Consider the following 18,194-nt stretch of genomic DNA (forward strand, 5'->3'; position numbering starts at 1 on the left):
TCAAGGAGGCTACCTTCTCCCATTGAGCCGGCACAAAACGCCACTCTTCTACATGGCATCACATCACATCAGCCTGCTTTGTTCCCATCAAGCCTGTGGGCTTCTCGTCTCCGTCTCCCCCCCCCCCCCCCCCCCCCTTCACCACCTCACACGAGGAGTGATGAGACATGAGACAGGAGTCAGCCGGGAACCACAGCAGCAACAACATAATTTGCATTCAGACCGTCACACGTGTGGAAGACAGTGGGTTAGCACCCGCGCTGGTAATCTCCCCAAAGGACCGTCACATTGTACCGTTTTCATGAGGACCCAGTAAAAACAAAGAATATGAAATTCCTCAATTAATCGGGTAAAGAAGGAGGACACCAAGGCCCAGATGTGCATCCTTGTGCAAAGATTACCCACTGGGGGGAAAAAAAAATAAAAAAGAATAAAAAAAGAATAACACTAGTAAGCTGTAAATCCTCGTGCCAAATGGTTCTGCACCCTTTAACAAGGCATGACGAAATAAAAAGAAACCAAAAAAGAGAAACAATGAAAAGAAAAGGCCCGTTTAAAAAAAAAAAAACACCCTGGCCTAGTCACGACAAGCCTTTGACAGTGTGCTCCTTGCTAAGCTGGCAGTGATTGTAAGGACATTAGCGGCGGTCTGGGAATGGAAGATAAAGCCCGTGGCTAGAGTCCCAGCAATGCCAGCATGGGGCGGACAACGAGAACAACATGGATAAAACAATGACTGGAGCCACAGTGAGGAAGTGACTGGGTGAGAGTAGCATGCGCCGATACTGACGGCGAAGCACAGTTTATACCCAGCTAAGCTAAGAAAGAGAGGGGTGGCGGGATATATATATATATATAGAGAGAGAGAGACAGAGAGAAAAAGAAAGAGAGAGGGAGAGAGAGAGAGAAAATGGGAGAGAGAGAGAGAGAAAGGGCACTTTTCTAATACATTTTGGCTCAGACGAGCCTAATAAGATTGACAGCAGAAAGCAGGGAAATATGGCTTCATCAAGTCCAGCAGCCAAGACCTTTTACGAGGGAATTTATGCTGTCATGACCTCGGCGGGCGAAACGTTCACAGAGCCTGAAGGATGTGTATAAAAGTGCAAAGTGTGTTTATAGGCGACAGCTTGCAACAATATAAGAAACAATGGAGAGATGAACATGGTGGCAGGGCTTCTTGGACACGGGTTTTCTCTTCATGGACTGGAACCTCACTAGACTTATTCAAAAGCTGTCAACGCAGCACCAAACTACCAACATAAAACAATCGTATTCAAACAACAGTGGCCTTCAACAATAAGAGGGGGATCACTGGGTCAGTTTTTCATTTTTCCATAAATTGTCGCTGACCACTGGCACCAACACCAACTACTGGCATCTGAGTAGCAGTTGATTGATTGATTGATTTATTTAAGCCTCGGAAAACACTATTGCTAACTACTGAGTCTTGAGAGCCCTCTTCCTGTTTCTGTGACAACAACTAATAACAGATATTAACAGACGTGGACTGGAGAAGTGTGGAACATGTTTTCAGAATGGCTCCTACCTCCATCCAGGCTGCGAGACATTCTGCAGCGCTTGCTGGTGGAGCGCTCAAACATTGGTGCCGGTCGGACTATCTGCGAGCTGGCTCTCCTGGTTTGGGCTTGGGTTCTACCACTGTAGCGGAACTTAGAACCCAATGTCAGGAACTTCTTTGGTGGCGTTTCTGGCGATACCAACCTAAGAGGTATAAAAACCCAACATAGGTCAACTACAACATGAGATTAGCCTCCTACAAGAGTGATACATTAAGGTTGCTGATCAGTTTCTAATTTGACAGACACCTAGAACCAAACACTTTGGAATCTTCATCTTCAATCTTCAAAATCCTTTTACTTATCAATTCAGTTATTTCATGATGACAGGTTATGGCAACAAAAGTCTCACCTGAAAAATGTGTGATGTTCCACACACACCTTCCACAGTCTCTTGGCAGCTCTATGGTTTGGTAGCTTAAAGCCGATGGTACTTTCAAACTGCTCAAACTGCACCAAGACACACCAAGACAAAACACAAACGAATTCACACCACAACACTTACAATTAAATAAGAACTATTTTAATAAATAATAATAATAATAATAATAATAATAATAATAATAATAACAAATGATCAAAAAAATCAAGTGCATGGTCACCAAAGCGTCAGTCAGAGGTCTACGGAGTCCATCTCAGGTATTCCGTAAAGTGGCTCACCTCTCCAGGCCGGATCTTGATGTAGAAGTTGTTCCTCTTGTAGGAGATCTTGAGGATCTTGGGCCAGGCGAAGCGGTTGATGCGCAGTCTGTCACGGTAGATGAGGAGACCTGAGGAGCACACGCCCAACATAATCTCCACTCCCTCCGAATCCTGGGGAGAGAAACCAGACACGGTCATACTCTCATCAGATCAATGCACACACACACACACACACACACACACGCACATACACACTCTTTCTCTCCCTCTTTCTCACACACACTCTATCTCTCCCTCTTTTTTATGCACTCACACACACTCTCTCTCTCACACACACACACAAGCACACACACACACACACACACATGCACACACTCTCTCTATTCCTCTTTCTCGCACGCACGCACACACACACACACACACACACACACACTCTCTCCCCCTCTCCCTCTTTCTCATACACACACATACACACACTCTATCGCTCCCTCTTTTTCACTTACACACACACACACACTCTCTCTCACACACCACTCTGATTCCCAAAGGATACTGAGATTGTGGAATGACTGTTTAAAAAAAAAAAGTTTTTTTAAATGTTATGCCTTCATTAATCTTTACAGAAGTGAGATGTTACACTTCATTGATGGAGGTAAAGGCAAGAACAATTGGCAAAACTGACAATTTTGGAATAAAATGAAAATGAAGGTTTCTACCTATGACCCATTGTTAAAGGAATTGTTCTGTCACAAACCCATTTTCCATCAACCTTTTTATATTTTTTCCTCCAATATGTAAAAAAATGCTGCTTCAATCTGCTGTTTTGTTTGTTATCAGCTAAAGTCGCTAACAAGCAGTAAAAGTGTATTCCCGCTGAAAGGTATTATGGTAAAAAATGCCCCAAACGTGCATGGCACATCTACTGGCAGATTGACTGTGTAGAAAATCAGTGTGACTTGACTGAACAATCCCTCTATATTGCTGCTGTGTGACTCCCTGGCAAGGTAGAAAAATAGACTGTGTTTTCAGAGGCAAACAGGCTGCCGGACTCCAAGGGTACTCTCACCGTTCCACTCTGTTGTGTTTACACAGTCATTTTCCACCTTTCTATCGGCCCCAGACTCCCAAGGGCCGCACGCTGTTCCGGCCCATTCTATATTGGGCTAAAGGTACAGCAGTGACAGACCATGTAGATGTTCTACATTAGTCAATACTAACCAGCTCTATCAAAACACTTGATCAACAGATGTCTGTTGTCGGCATTAATGCTAAGGCTATCAATTCAACGTTATCAACTCTATACTTCTTGAAATAGAGCGATTACAGCAATTTATACTAACACATGCTACAAAATATCTACAACCGTTGATTTAAAACATGAACTCCACAGGGCGAGAATGAAATCATTTCCTGTGATGGGTCTTTCACTGATGGGGTTGACATTTCACAAGGCAGACATGGAATTGGGATGATTCTACACACCTTTCTATGGTACAGGAATGGGCTTCTTCACACAGTGGGGCGGGGGGAGGTGATACTAAGCTACTAAACACGAGACTGAACTAACCAGAGACTATGCTCCTGCGGCTGATTACATTTACACTGACAGACTACAGTCAGTCACCGCCATGCCAGAGGTGGAGGGGAAACCAACTGTAGACTGGGCAATGAGGTTGTCACTACAGGTCATGATCATGCACAAGGACTTGGTGTCAGACATAGAGAGAGAGGACACAGACAGGACAAACTGGGACACACAAATGCAGCCTTACCTCCCCCTTAGCCGGTGACAAGCACTCAAAGCGGCTTCCTACCAACTAGGGTCAATCAAATAAGAAAAGGAATAGAAAAAGAACAAAACAGAACAGAAGATAGGCTGATCTACCTGAACTGAAGGAAACAACTTTGCTTGGTGTCCTCTGTGTTGCCACATGACACTGTCTCCTAACCATCATGGAACAGCAACAATTGTTGAAACGTTTTTACAGGACGTACAGAACACATCCAGAACCACTTTCTGTGTTTTACCCTACAGCTCTTGTGTTTCATGTGGAAAAACCCAAGGCAGCATCACACACAGAGACTGTGCCCCTATTGCAACCCATCCATTACTGACACTGTGTCCACAATAATAAAACAATGTAGTATAAAATACTCATAACTGCTGAAATAAATTAGACTGATAGTTAGAAAGAATCATTTGGGCCCAGTTTAATAGTGGATGTGCAAACTGAAGAACTGCATACACTGCAACATCAATGAAAAATCTTTTAAAGATAGCTGGCAATAATTTGATGAGGCTATGCACTATCTTCATTAATAGCTGGCCAATCTACAACTCAGTCCGTAATGTCTAGACGATACCTTGCTTGACTTTACTGTATAAAAGTTTAAAAGCCCACTGGAGTATGCCCTTTTGTCAAGAGACTAATTAATGTTTTGGCTCGATCAGTACTTTCTCCTTCTGGCCCAATGCTGTTTGTTTCATTCCAGCATAAATCTATGTCATGGACGTCGGCCAATGCCGCCCTTTGACTGTGACTTAGAATTACAGTCGTTGGGGGCCAACATCTAAAATGCCTCTTGGCGCTTAAATGACAGTGATCTACTGTGCAACACAGCTGACATTGCAACCGACAACAGAAGCAATCGACTCAGAGAATACAAAAACAAACAAAACAGTAAACAAACACTGAACACAAAACATAAATTAGCCATTGGTCAGTGGACCATGTCACATTTAAAGCAAACACTAGATCCTTGCACATACAGTACAAAATATACCATCTCTAAGTTTTACATTGCTTTAATCTGTTTTATTTTTAAGATTTTAACATCTCTAGACAGTGTTCATCACATTGTGAATGTGGACACTGCAACCAGCTGCCTTCCAACTTCCAAAGACCAATGTGGCTGCTCAGGCTTCAAGGAACAACAGACAAGGGTCACACAACACCGTCATGCAGGCTAGACTGCTAAAGACTGCCATGAAAGTTTGTTCATTAAGGTTTAAGAAACCCTTTTTAGAACGCATCAAAGGGCCTTAAATGTTTCCTTTTTTTTTACCTTGGCATGATGGAGGTCCACTCCGTACATCGACAGCTTTTTCACATTCTCCAGGAAATGCATTTCAGCCTCAGCTGGCGTCATCCCTCTGAAGGAAAACAAAAACAAACAAACAAATAAATAATAATACCTTTTTGTATATAGTATATAGCTATCCAGAAGCATTAAATCATGCAAAGACCCTAAAAATTATTAAAATTTCAAAATGGAAAATGTTGACATAAAATAATAAGACATAGCAGTGTTAAGATCAGTAAGAAAGCAGCGTAAGAAGACAAAAACACACCAAAGTAATGTGGGACACAGATTAATACAACAATTATAAATAGATAAACAAACAAACAAACAAAAACACAACATCCGCTTATAAGACAGAATAGGCTAAAGTGGGTCTTTGTTTGTTGAGGTGTGCTATAGAGAAGGAGTTCTTAAAAGCCATGAAATATTGCAAGTCATCCATAGCAATGTCCTCTGGGGCGTCCAGCAGTGGGAGTTAGAGCCACTCAGTGAGAGCCATTGAGCTGCCTAAGAAATTAAATCTTGTTTGGTTAAAAGGTTTGCTGAGCAGGAGCGAACACTGGCATCCCATATGTGGAACAGAAAGAAGTTTGCCTGATGATATGAAATATAGCTACCAGGTTTGAGGTAATTATCTCCTTAATAAGCTCTTCTGGAAAACAAACATGTAGAGTTTGATTACCACATTCAGTAGCTCTAAAGAAAACATTCACTGAGGTCTGAGGCATGAGCAACCACATACTTATAGTTCTTGTGAAGATCCATGACCTTCTCCTCCATCTCCTTGGTTTGATTTGGCGCGAAGCGGAACTCGCTGACGTACTCGCTGCCGAACTCGTCGAGGTCGTAATCCCCCAGCTCTGATTGTACAGAGTAGGACCCAAGCACAGTGTGTGTGGCAAAGGAGCAAGGCAAGCGTCCAGACACCACATCATCTCTCAGCTGTAAACAGAGATAGTACCTACAGAGACAGAGAGAAGTGGAAATATATTATAAAAAATATAATCGATGTATTGCAAATATATTTGAAGAATGATAGATGTGTAAGGATATATAGAGAAAAGGGAAGAGAGGAAGAGAAGATATGACACATGGTGGTAGAGAGGATTATAAGGGAGCTGATGGAGGGATGGAGGAAGAGGTGGAGAGGAAAAAAAGATACAGAGAGTAGGGACGGAGATAGAGAGACCCAGAGAAACAGAAAGAGTAAGGCAGATAGACAGAGAGGTTAAATGTGAAGCTTTGCGGGAATTCTGGACAAAGCTTCAGTTTGCAGAGAGACCTTTCTCGCTGATCTGACTTGCCTCTGAGTCTGTTCACTCAGTCGAGAGTCGGCAGGAGTTTGAAGGGACTTTGAACTGACCTTGTGATGTCCTCAGAGAGCTGAACGGGGTCTGGGGGGTAGAACTTCACATTAAAGGAGAAATTCCAGGGGACTCCTAAGTGGCAGAGAGACGGAAAGATTTTAGAGCCCCTTCTCAGAGTTGAGTAAAGACATGTATGGTCTACAGGGCTTCTTCATCTGGCTCCTGGGACAACTTTACCCTGCATATGTCCTTGCTTTACATACCTGGCCGACCTCATCATTGGCACTCTTAATTGGCTGTACATACCTTATTTAGCTAATCACGAGCATTATGACTGCACAGACATGAATCAGGTGTTCTTGGAGCAAAGCTAGGCGGATGATATACAGTGAGGACAGGACTGAAAGCCTTCAGACTTCAACATTGGAGAAACATTTTGAAATATCCACATCTTAAGCTAAATTTGTGTTTTTCTTTTCAGTATAACATTCATGGTCTCACCTCGAATCTGTTTCTTCATGTCTTTGGAAGGGTCCAACCAATTCTGTGAAGGACATCAAAGTTTTGAAGGACATTGAAGTTTTGAAAGTAATTCCTTTGAAAGTAAATTCCTGATGCGATAAATGATCATCTGGTTTTACCTTTTGATTTTCAATGTCGCGGTATGTGATGCCATAGTAGTCTCTCTCTAGAAGGTTGAGCTGCTCACATACTTTGTCAAATAGCACCTGACCCTTGTCCCGTTTCTGCAATGGGAAAAAATACAAAAGAAACCTTATCATTTCAAGTTAAAGAAGTACTGCACACTTAAATGTGTTATTTCAGCTGTAAACTAAATTATATGACTGCACTGAGATGACACACATCCATACTGATGTCAATATTGACAAAATTATCATTTGTATAAACACCTGCGTTTTATGGGGTTATCTACTGTTTAAAATGATCCTGAACCTTACAAAGACAATGCTTAAATGTGGGGCTGTTTAGAGTGGTGAGTGGACTCAGTGATTTGCTAATCCAGACTCATCACAGGAGTTTAGCACTTTTCACAGTTAGAATTTGAGCATTTTTCACAGTTTGGAGTTAGGGTTGAAGCTCGGGGTGAAGTTACACTTTAATATCCAGAACGCTTTCACTGCTGAGAAAAAACAAGGATGACTAAAAGAACAGAGTGCCAAATATAGCAGTCCAGAGCGGAAGCCATTTGGCACTTTCGAACTTTCATCTTATCAAAGTGTCTCACTGAGGAGATTAAAACCCATCAGCAGTCCCCCTTCCTGCCCCCTGCCCCCATTCATTACTCAGAACGCCGGGAACAAGACGCTTCCACACATCACACCAGCTAAACCCGTATCAGCCCAGCCCAGGCGCCAGAACAGCTCCACCACCTGCAGTACCATAACCACAACCTCCACCAGCACCGCCACCACCAGCAGCAGCAGTAGCAGCAGCAGTAATAGCAGTAGTAGCAGCATCAGCAACATTAACAGTAGCAGCAGTAGTTGCAGCACCAGCAACAGTATAAGCATCAATAGTAGCAGCACCAGTAGCAGAAGCAGAAGCAGTAGCAGCAGCAGTAGTGTGCCAATGTGAAAAGCTCCTCCTCAGCAGAAGACAGGAGTGGGAGGCTGGCTCCACTGCCCCAGTGAGGGTGACTTATGGGGCCGTCTACACACTGGGAGGGGCTGCCACTGCTGCAGAGAAGGCCTTGCTTACTCCCCAGGAGGGACACTACTCACTGCAGGCTGACTGAAATCAAGAGGCTATGGGGGAAGGAGGTGTGTGTAGTGTGTGTATGTGTGTGTGTGTGTGTGTGTGTGTGTGTGTGTGTGTGGAGGACGGGATAGACAAGGTGTGAATGAGTGTGTGTGTGTGTGTGTGTGTGTGTGTAGAGGATATGTGTGTGTGTGTGTGTGTGTGTGCATGTGAGTGTGTGAGTGAGTGTGTGTGTGTGTGTGTGTATGTGTGTGTGTGTAGATGATGTGTATGTGTATGTGTGTGTGTACGCGTGTGTAAGATTGTCTGTGGGGGAGGGGATGAGATGAAGTGTGTGTGCAAGTGGTGTGGGGCTGCACTCATCTCTCATCATTCTAGCCAAATGAGAGCCACTCAGTGTCTGGTCACTGCCTTTAGTCCCACAACACAATTATCATTAAATACATTATGAGCCATATCGAAGATCACTGCCACATTTATGGTGCATATTTCCGCCTGAATGTGGTTTATAATTGTGGTCAACAACATCAAAACTAAATCTCCATACATAGTATACAGTAATCTAGCAGTAACCATATGTAATAGAACCGTGTGTAATATATTTTTGTATAAATAAATGAAAAGCCAGTAGTCCTTTGAAGGACTCACTATAGACCCTCAACACAGTAGTAGGACTGTATGGGCTTTCACTCCAATGGAACGATAATTCACCCACCGGCGGTAGTAATGGGAGCCTGTAGGGCCACTTAAATCTCCTGTAATACTCTGCATCGCACAGAGGGCTCTCTGTAGAGGACCTCCGTAAAAAAGACTCCCCATGTCTGAAATCCATGACACTCTGGATTTCCCCTGCTCTCTCTTACTGTGTTATGTGCGCTGTAAGCCATGTCTTTAAAAAATGCTTTCATCACTTTTTGCTATATGGCTATCCAGAGAGAACACAGGACTTGACGTATGAAAAGCAAGAAGCGAAGGGTTAAAAAGATATGACTTTCAGGCCACACTGCCTACTGAAAAACAACATCCTGAACGGTTGGAAGCATTGCTCTTGTTTGTCTATTTAGAGCTTCATCTTTTCCTCTGCTGGAGTCATACTCTTGCCCGTAACTCAGCCAGCGCTGTAGTGATTTCTCAGAGCAAAGGGATGAAAATGTAATCTTGCAATTACCGTGGCACTCACCCAGGGAAAAATATAACAAAACATGGCCTTGGGCTGACGTAAAAACAGCCTGAGCCACCTAACCCAATTTAAGGGCTAATTATAACCGTTTCCACAAGACATGTTTGCAGCACTTCTGAAGCCTTCAATGGCACCTGAAGACACCTCGAAGCACACATACACCTACTGCTCATAAAAAAAAACACACTGATCTTAAAAACACGCTGCACGTGCCCTCCAAACAAAGGATGGCCACAGATGTGAGAAGCCCCACTTCTTTGTCCCCTCCCCCACCCCCAACAGAAGGACAATCTTGGTATTTCTAACGCAGTCAGATTATCCAAAACAAAACTGTCTCGTCTCTGGACACAGTCATCCCCAAACACCTAATGGCCCTGTCTGCCGGTGTCTACCCTGTGGCACTGCAGCCTCTCCCATCAGTGTTGGTATGGGCTTGCTAATTAGGATTCGGATATTGACCCCTTGGTCACTGCAATGGTGTTGAGAGTGAGTGGTCTACGTGCCCACTGTGCTGTGAGGGCCCTGTGAGATGTCACAAGCCACGGATGCATAGGGCGCACACACGCACACACCCACACACACACCCACACACACACACACACAAATGTATACGGGCCATTCTACCGAATTCGTGTAATATGCAGTCCCTCAACAATAAAAACTATTTACAAAACAATTAGGTATTTAGGCATAGATATTTAATTAGAAAATGTTATGGTCTATATAAACCCAATGCATTACATGAGATAGTGATAAGCTAAATATATACAAAATCATCATTTATAGGGTACTTTCTATTGGGAAGTAGCTGTCCCCAACCCTGACATCTAAATTTCAATGCCTTTAAATAACACTTTTCAATTTTTTTAGATTTTTTTCAATGATTTAATTTCAAAGATCTTTATGATTGGGTTGAAACAGAACTTGGAATATTTAGATTTATTGTGGGTTTAATTTTTAAATCAATTTTCTATACTCAAAAAATCATGTCCCTAGTTTTCATGTCACTACCGAAACACAAGAGTTTTAGTCCATTGGCTGAGCCTGTGTTTTAGCCACGACTCTACATTTTTGACCATGCAGTGACACTGCATCTCTGTCCCTCATGGTTGAATGGTAAGTAGCTAAATCCCATAGTTTTTATATAAATGTGTTCCAAAGTCTGAAAATCGACATGTAACCTTAAGAATTGTCACTACCGAAACGCATGTTTTCTTCAATTAAGTAAACCTTTTGGGGTTTCATGGAAAATCTTATGTTTGTATGTGTGTTCACCTCTTCAAAGATGTGTTTGAAAGCCGTGTGCTTGCTAGAATTCTTTATTTATGCTTAAAATTAGCTAGAATTGTCACTACCGAAACAGTCACTACCGAAACATATGGTAGTGACCTGATGATTTCAGTAGTGACAAAATTAAATGGTAAGTAGTTCAATCCGATAATTTTTTTAATAAATGTGTTGTGTGGACTAAAGGGCGGCCCAGAGCACCTTTTGGAAGATTTTGGGAGAGAAATGAACATCTATCCTACAGTGCAGTCACTACCGAAACACTGGATGTCACTACCGAAACAGTGCAGCACTACCGAAACACAGGATGTTTTGTAAAAAATTAAGTATATTGAGTAATCAACTAAAATGTTATGATACTGATTGGATTAATGTATGTTCAATTTCATCAATCAACAACTCTGGAATCAATATGATCAGTATTTTGCATTTTACAAAGAAATATTGCACTTAGATTTTGATGAATTGTATAAATTGAACTTGAAAATTTGGTAAAAAATTCATTTTTATGGATTTCATTGTGAAAACCTTCAAGAAATATTTGTAAAAATACTCCTCAGAGAAGGGAAGGAAGCACAATCTGAACAGGTCAATAATAATACTTTTTTACTATAGTAAATGTGATGTTTCGGTAGTGACAATTTTTGGAAGAGGAAAAACATTCCAACACATTCTGAAAATACAATATAAAAATTGACTGTTCTTTTACTAGATAAGTGTACTTTAGATATGGTACAATATACATACGGACAAAGTTTTGGGAATAAAACATAAAAAAAATCAAAATATTTCCGACCTGACTTTGCACCAATTCGGTAGAATGGCCCATACACACACAATAATATCCACAGAGACACACACACACTAACATATACACACACAATATTATCCACACACACACACACACACACACACACACACATCCTCTACACACACACACACACACTCACTCACACCTTGTCTATCCCGTCCTCTACACACACACACACACACACACACACACACACACACACACACATACACACACAATAATATCTACACAAGTACATAAAAAGCCATGCACGTACACACATGTGAAATTGTATCTGCAAACAGACATACAGACACACACACACACACACTCCATCACCATAAATAGCACTGAAATCTGTGCCAATATCTCAGTGATGCCCAATAGCCAGGACAGCCATCTCAATAAACACTGCAGCACACTAAGACAGGGACTCACTCTCTCTCTCTCTCTCTCTCTCTCTCTCTCTCTCTCTCACAAACACACACACACACACACACACACACACACACACACACACATATACACACACAATAATATCCACACAAACACATAAAAAGCCATGCACGTACACACATGTGAAATTGTATCTGCAAACAGACATACAGACACACACACACACACACTCCATCACCATTAATACCACTGAAATCTGTGCCAATATCTCAGTGATGCCCAATAGCCAAGACAGCCATCTCAATAATTACTGCAGCTCACTTAGACAGAGACTCACTCTCTCTCTTTCTCTCTCACAAACACACACACACACACACACACACATCATGCTCACCCTCTGCCGCATCTACAACTCCACTGATGCACACTAACAAAAACACACTCATTATGGCATATTGCCATACTCATATGGTTATTGATACACACACACACACCTTCATCCAAAGGTCAATGCCAGTCAAATTCTCCTTCACATACCAAAGATGCCAATACACTCATACACACACACAAAAACACCCACACATCCAACACCCCAATGCCTCCCCCACCCCACCCCCACCCACTCCAGACAGCCCTCCCACACGACTTTATTATCTCTCCATTAGATGTAAACACTAATCTGGCCAAATCCTAGCCAGCAGATCCAACAGCACTAAGTAGATTGGTTGCCAGTTCTGGGCTGATGTGAATTTTGAACTCAGCATTGTCCTGCTCTGACAGCCTGACCAGGTAATAGGAGCGACTGGGCGGATTTATACAGCATGATGGATAGCCTCTGAGTCTAAGACAAGCTGACAGGGAGGGCAGGAGGGCTTGGTGCCCCTTTCCAGTGATGCTTCTGTCGCTTTTTTAGGGGGATGAAAAAATTATCAAATGTGATAGACAGAGATTGAGTGACCAGGGGATATGGATTAAAGGGCAAAATAAAGACTGGTCCTCTCGAAGAGAAAAAAATGCGGCAGTGCCTGCCTCTTACATTCTGATTGGAACAGAGATGACAGTATGGCACAAAAACAAACACTCAAAGAGTTGGAAGAAATGCTGATAAGTACCAAGAACAAACAGGGTTTCCCAAAGAGATGTTATCTGCCCAGAATCAACTCATCTCTGCTTTCTGAAGAGATTTGAAGACAAACCACACAGCTGCACAGATTAGCTCAATCCTATAATTTCACAAAGATGGCTTGTATCTCAGCACAATTTTCTCTCTAAAAATCTAAAGCCATTTCCAAACATCACACAGTAAGCTTTACTGAAACAGTCCACAATTGCAGCTCAACACCCTGGCAGAGTTCAGAAATACTATTTTTGACAGAAAACCCAGACAAAATCCTGAAACTATTTAAGCCGAGTGTAGACTGTAGCATTATTTATGCCTTTCTAAGATTCCAGCTAGCACATATAGCCATGAAGCTAACATCAGAACGCTAGTAATAGCTTGAAAGACATTAACATGTTCTATTTTCAGTGTTGAAATCATTGTGAACACTGCACCCTGGACTTGAGCCCAGGTAGAGGCAGCATGCTTGTGTTGATGACGAACATATCAACAGGGTCACAGCAAACCGAATAGCCTGTGAAGAGCAGCCCTATTGAGTATGACAACACACATTATGAACCGGCAGGGTATGTCCTACAGAGTAAATGACTTGTATTGTTCCAGCGGACTTGTTTGTTTTTTAAGCATTTTCTCATCGCATCCTCCTCCCGTTCACTGTAGGGTAGACAAAGAGAAGTTGGGTGTATGAAACAGAAGCGAGCAGGGAGAGCGAGACAAAGTGTGAGATAATGACGATCTATCAGAGGCCCAGCCTGAGAGAATGCTCATACTGGCAAACCCACTCTGGCTGAGGGGAAGCAGCTCAGCACGCACAGCGTAACAGCTTTTCATTCTTCTCTACCATTAGGGACCTGATCAGCATTCCGTTAAGGCGTCACTGTTAATTTCTCTTTTGAATTGCTCTGGTCTAAGGAGACCAGTTCCTTCATCCGTCTCTATTCTGAAAAAATGACACCAACTGAACTGAATAAAAGGATATCATAAAATGGTACGGCCCATAAAGACATAAAAATCCCTATTAACATACTGCAGCATGCCTAAAAACTGTACGTCATTTCCTTCCATGTTATATTTCATTCCAAATGAACTCAGACACACGTGTGTATCTACTGTGCTGTATGCTGTCTGCCCCCCCCCCCCTTTCCCTTTCTGGCTTCCTCGCTCTCTCCTTCTTCCCTTCCTCCTTCCCCTCCCCTCCCCGGCTCTCACCTCCACTACGCAGGTGTAGTCGGAACCATCCAGGAGGGTGACTTTGCACTGCATGTTCTTGGGCCTCTTGGCCGTCTTCCCCGGGGACCTTGAGAGCCTGCTGGTAGACGAGCGGTGAGAGGCGAGGTCCTCCTCGCCCAGCTGGTAATCGCCCTTCCCCTGTGGGACGCCGCCGCCTCCTCCTCCGACCTCTCTCTCTCCGTTCTGGCTCCCAAGGAGGGGAGAAGAAGAGAGAGAGAAAGGGAGGGGGGAGAGGGAGAGAAAGAGAAGAGAAATGAGGGTTAGTGGTAGACATGCTTCAGTGGCTCTCGTTGTGGCATAACGTTAAGGCTCCCTCGAGGGACCAGGAGGATTGTGCTGAACATATATTTTTGCACGGGGTGTTGCAGTAGGGCTGCACACACGGGAACAGTGGAACACAGGGGCTCAGTGCAGGGATCGATTCTGTGTGCGTACGTATCATCTAAAAACAGCAAATGTTAAATAATGTCAACCCTTCATCTGTAGTAGTAGAGGAGCCCTCTCATAATAATTATAAAAGCCCAGTTATACAACAGTCATTGAACCAGGAGAGGAGAAACAGAGAGAGAGGGAGGGAGACAAACAGACAGACAGACAGACAGACAGACAGACAGACAGACAGAGAGACAGAGAGAGAGACAGAGAGAGAGAGAGTTTTTATGTTATATTTTCCCCCAAAAGATTATGTTGTCATAATTTCTACAAACAATGCTGTCTTTCTCTTAATTAACACAATTATATTTTTACCACTGTAATAACAAAAATGATTTCAGTGCCACTGTAGAAGACGGTGTTGAAAGTGAATGCATGACTGGGAAGAAACAGATGAGTAAATAAGAGAGTGACTGGGAGAGGGAATGTAGAAGAGAATGATTGAATGAATGACTGAGCGCATTACCTGCTCTTTCCTGAGGGGGGTGCTGTGGGCGGCGGCTGGGGGAAACTGCTCGGGGAGACACGGTTGGCTGGCCTGGGCGGGCGGGGGGGTTTGGGCGGATGCAGCACTGGCCTCCGGATTAGCCTCCAACTCTAAACCTGGCTCTGTTGTCATGACGATTCAGACTGCAACAGAAAGAACAACACAACAAAAATGGTGAAACTTTTTAAACCTTAATAAAATTACATTCTATTACTATCTACTCATTTCTCCAGGCTGTCCCCTGTATAGCAATTACAGGCCGCCACCTTTAAAACAATGCCTGTTTCAACCTGACGATGAGTGGTTAGTACATGACTCAGTACTAGCACTCAAGTCACAATATTCGCCTGAGGCTAGGAAATGATTTCTCTACGCTGTTGTAAATGGTTGTTTAGCACATTTTACTTTATAACCCACATTGCATATTGATGGCATGGAATGTTTTTACTGTGCATTATTGCAATAAACATCTCAGGCTCACACACTAATAAATCACCGTGACACACTCCATCTTGGGCAACAGAGGTGCCCATCGAAAGGCAGCTCCCCATGATTTCTGAGAGCAACTGAACGCTGAATTGAATTTATGATCAATTATGAATATACATGCACTTGTGCAATCAGGAGATGAACAACCATTTGTCACCTGTCACACACGGTCGCTAGGCTAGAAAAACGCCAGCTAATGGATTCAACCTTGATAAGAATTTTAATATATAACCCTAACCCATGCCTTATTCGATTCTCTGCAACAGAGGGCTTTCATCGTGAGGGCAAAGATCATATCCATGTATTACACGAAAATGAACTGAGCTAATGAGTCCCATCAACTCGCATTTGTTAAAGTGATTATTGGGCGTCATACTAATTGTTATTTGTCTGAAATTTACTATCATTCATTGACTTTGAGCAATTGATCTAAATTAGAGATAACTGTGATCCAAATTAACTTGGGGACACAAAGCCTAAGAGACAAAGGCCTACATGGCATCTTTGTATTACAAGGAAAATGTAATTATTTACGCAAATAATAGTCTCTCTACGCCACACTATTAGCAAACATAATAAGACCAAATGAATGCTTAAAAGACCATTATAGTGAGTGGCAGTGGCATATTTCATATTTGTTTTTTTGTTTATTTCAGTCACAACAAAGCAGCATCCAAAAATCGTCCCCATACCCCTATGATTGAGCATGACAACAAGGTATTAGCATTGACAAATGAACAGCAATCTAAAACAGAAACATGAGAAGGCTAACGCCACGGTGCTACGGTGAGTCTGACAGCACACCCAATACCCAAATGTCTGAGAGAGGCCGGGATTGGGGGGGGGGGACATGCAGCGAGGGGGCGGGTGTGCATTGGGGTGAAGGCCTATCAGTCAAATGTGGCTATTTTCAGAGTCGTGTTTACACTGCTGTCTTGGTTTCAGGGGTGAGGGGTGGGGTGGGTGTGTGTATGTGGGATAGGGTGGAGAGTGTATGTGTGTGTGTGTGTGTGTGTGTTTGTATGTGGCGGTGGTCAGCTTTCTTGCACAAATGCTGAGGGGCTTCGGGTATTACAGCCCCTACACACATCAAAGGCAGCCCAGGAACGAGGTGGGCAGCAGGAACACCATGCCACACCACGCCTTGCAGAGCCTTTCACTGGCTCTCGTTTCCTTGGCACCCTGCCAACCCACTGCACTGTCCTCCTTCAAACACACACACACACGCACACGCACACACACACACACACACACACACACACACGCACACACACACGCACACACGGCCAGGGGATTTGGCTTGTTTGTTTTCTTATACAGCCGCGGAAAAAATTAAGAGACCACTTCAAAATTATCAGTTTCTCTGGTTTTACTATTTATTGGTATGTGTTAAAGTAAAATGTACATTTTTGTTTTATTCTATAACCTACTGGCAACATTCCTACCAAATTTCAAATAAAAATATTGTCATTTAGATCATTTATTTGCAGAAAAATGACAATTGGTCAAAATAGCAAAAAAGATGCAGTGTCTTCAGATCTCGAATAATGCAAAGAAAACAAGCTCATATTCATTTTTAAACTACACAATACTAATGCTTTAACTTAGGAAGAGTTCAGAAATCAATATTTGGTGGAATAACCTTGATTTAAAATCACAACTTTCATGTGTCTTGGCATGCTCTCCACCAGTCTTTCACATTGCTGTTGGGTGACTTTATGCTACTCCTGGCGCAAGAATTCAAGCAGCTCGGCTTCTTTCCATGGCTTGTGACCATCCATCTTCCTCTTGATCACATTTCAGAGTTTTTTTTATGGGATTCAGGTCTCGAAATTGGGCTGGCCATGACAGGGTCCTGATCTGGTGATACTCCATCCACACCTTTACTGGCCTGGCTGTGTGGCATGGAGCATTGCCCTGCTGGAAAAAACACTTCTCAGAGTTGGGGAACATTGTCAGAGCAAAAGGAAGCAAGTTTTTCTTCCGGGACAACGTTGTACTTTGCCTGGCAGAGGTTTGTAAAAGACCATAAGGATTGAACCAAAGCGGACTGGAGGGTCTCCTAGTTCGTCTTCTCTGATGAGTCCAATTTTCAGCTTTGCCCAACACATGGTCGTCTGATGGTTAGACGGAGACCTGGAGAGGCCTACAAGCCACAGAGTCTTGCACCTACTGTGAAATTGGACTCATCAGAGAAGATGAACTAGGAGACCCTCCAGTCCGCTTTGGTTCAATCCTTATGGTCTTTTACAAACCTCAGCCAGGCAAAGTACAACGTTGTCCCGGAAGAAAAACTTGCTTCCCCTTGCTCTGACAATGTTCCCCAACTCTGAGAAGTGTTTTTTCCAGCAGGGAAATGCTCCATGCCACACAGCCAGGCCAGTAAAGGTGTGGATGGAGTATCACCAGATCAGGACCCTGTCATGGCCAGCCCAATTTCGAGACCTGAAT

At 43.1% G+C, this 18,194-nt stretch overlaps 1 protein-coding gene across 7 annotated transcripts in view; it reads right to left on the reverse strand.

Annotated features, from left to right (window-relative positions):
- epb41l3a (erythrocyte membrane protein band 4.1-like 3a) overlaps nt 1-18,194 on the reverse strand; it is a 57,931-nt gene that overhangs the window by 16,646 nt on the left and 23,091 nt on the right. For all 7 annotated transcript variants that reach the window (XM_080855021.1, XM_080855017.1, XM_080855022.1 and 4 more), the window contains exons 2-11: nt 15,234-15,397; nt 14,315-14,518; nt 7,255-7,359; nt 7,115-7,157; nt 6,670-6,745; nt 6,049-6,267; nt 5,289-5,376; nt 2,241-2,393; nt 1,933-2,030; nt 1,550-1,725 (exon numbers count right to left, since the gene is read on the reverse strand). In XM_080855021.1, coding sequence (XP_080711147.1) covers nt 1,550-1,725; nt 1,933-2,030; nt 2,241-2,393; nt 5,289-5,376; nt 6,049-6,267; nt 6,670-6,745; nt 7,115-7,157; nt 7,255-7,359; nt 14,315-14,518; nt 15,234-15,386 — 1,315 coding nt within the window. In that variant the 5' untranslated portion in view covers nt 15,387-15,397. The remainder of the gene's footprint in view (nt 1-1,549; nt 1,726-1,932; nt 2,031-2,240; nt 2,394-5,288; nt 5,377-6,048; nt 6,268-6,669; nt 6,746-7,114; nt 7,158-7,254; nt 7,360-14,314; nt 14,519-15,233; nt 15,398-18,194) is intronic.

Source organism: Sprattus sprattus (genome assembly GCF_963457725.1).
Source record: "Sprattus sprattus genome assembly, chromosome: 17".
NCBI classification, from domain to species: domain Eukaryota; kingdom Metazoa; phylum Chordata; class Actinopteri; order Clupeiformes; family Clupeidae; genus Sprattus; species Sprattus sprattus.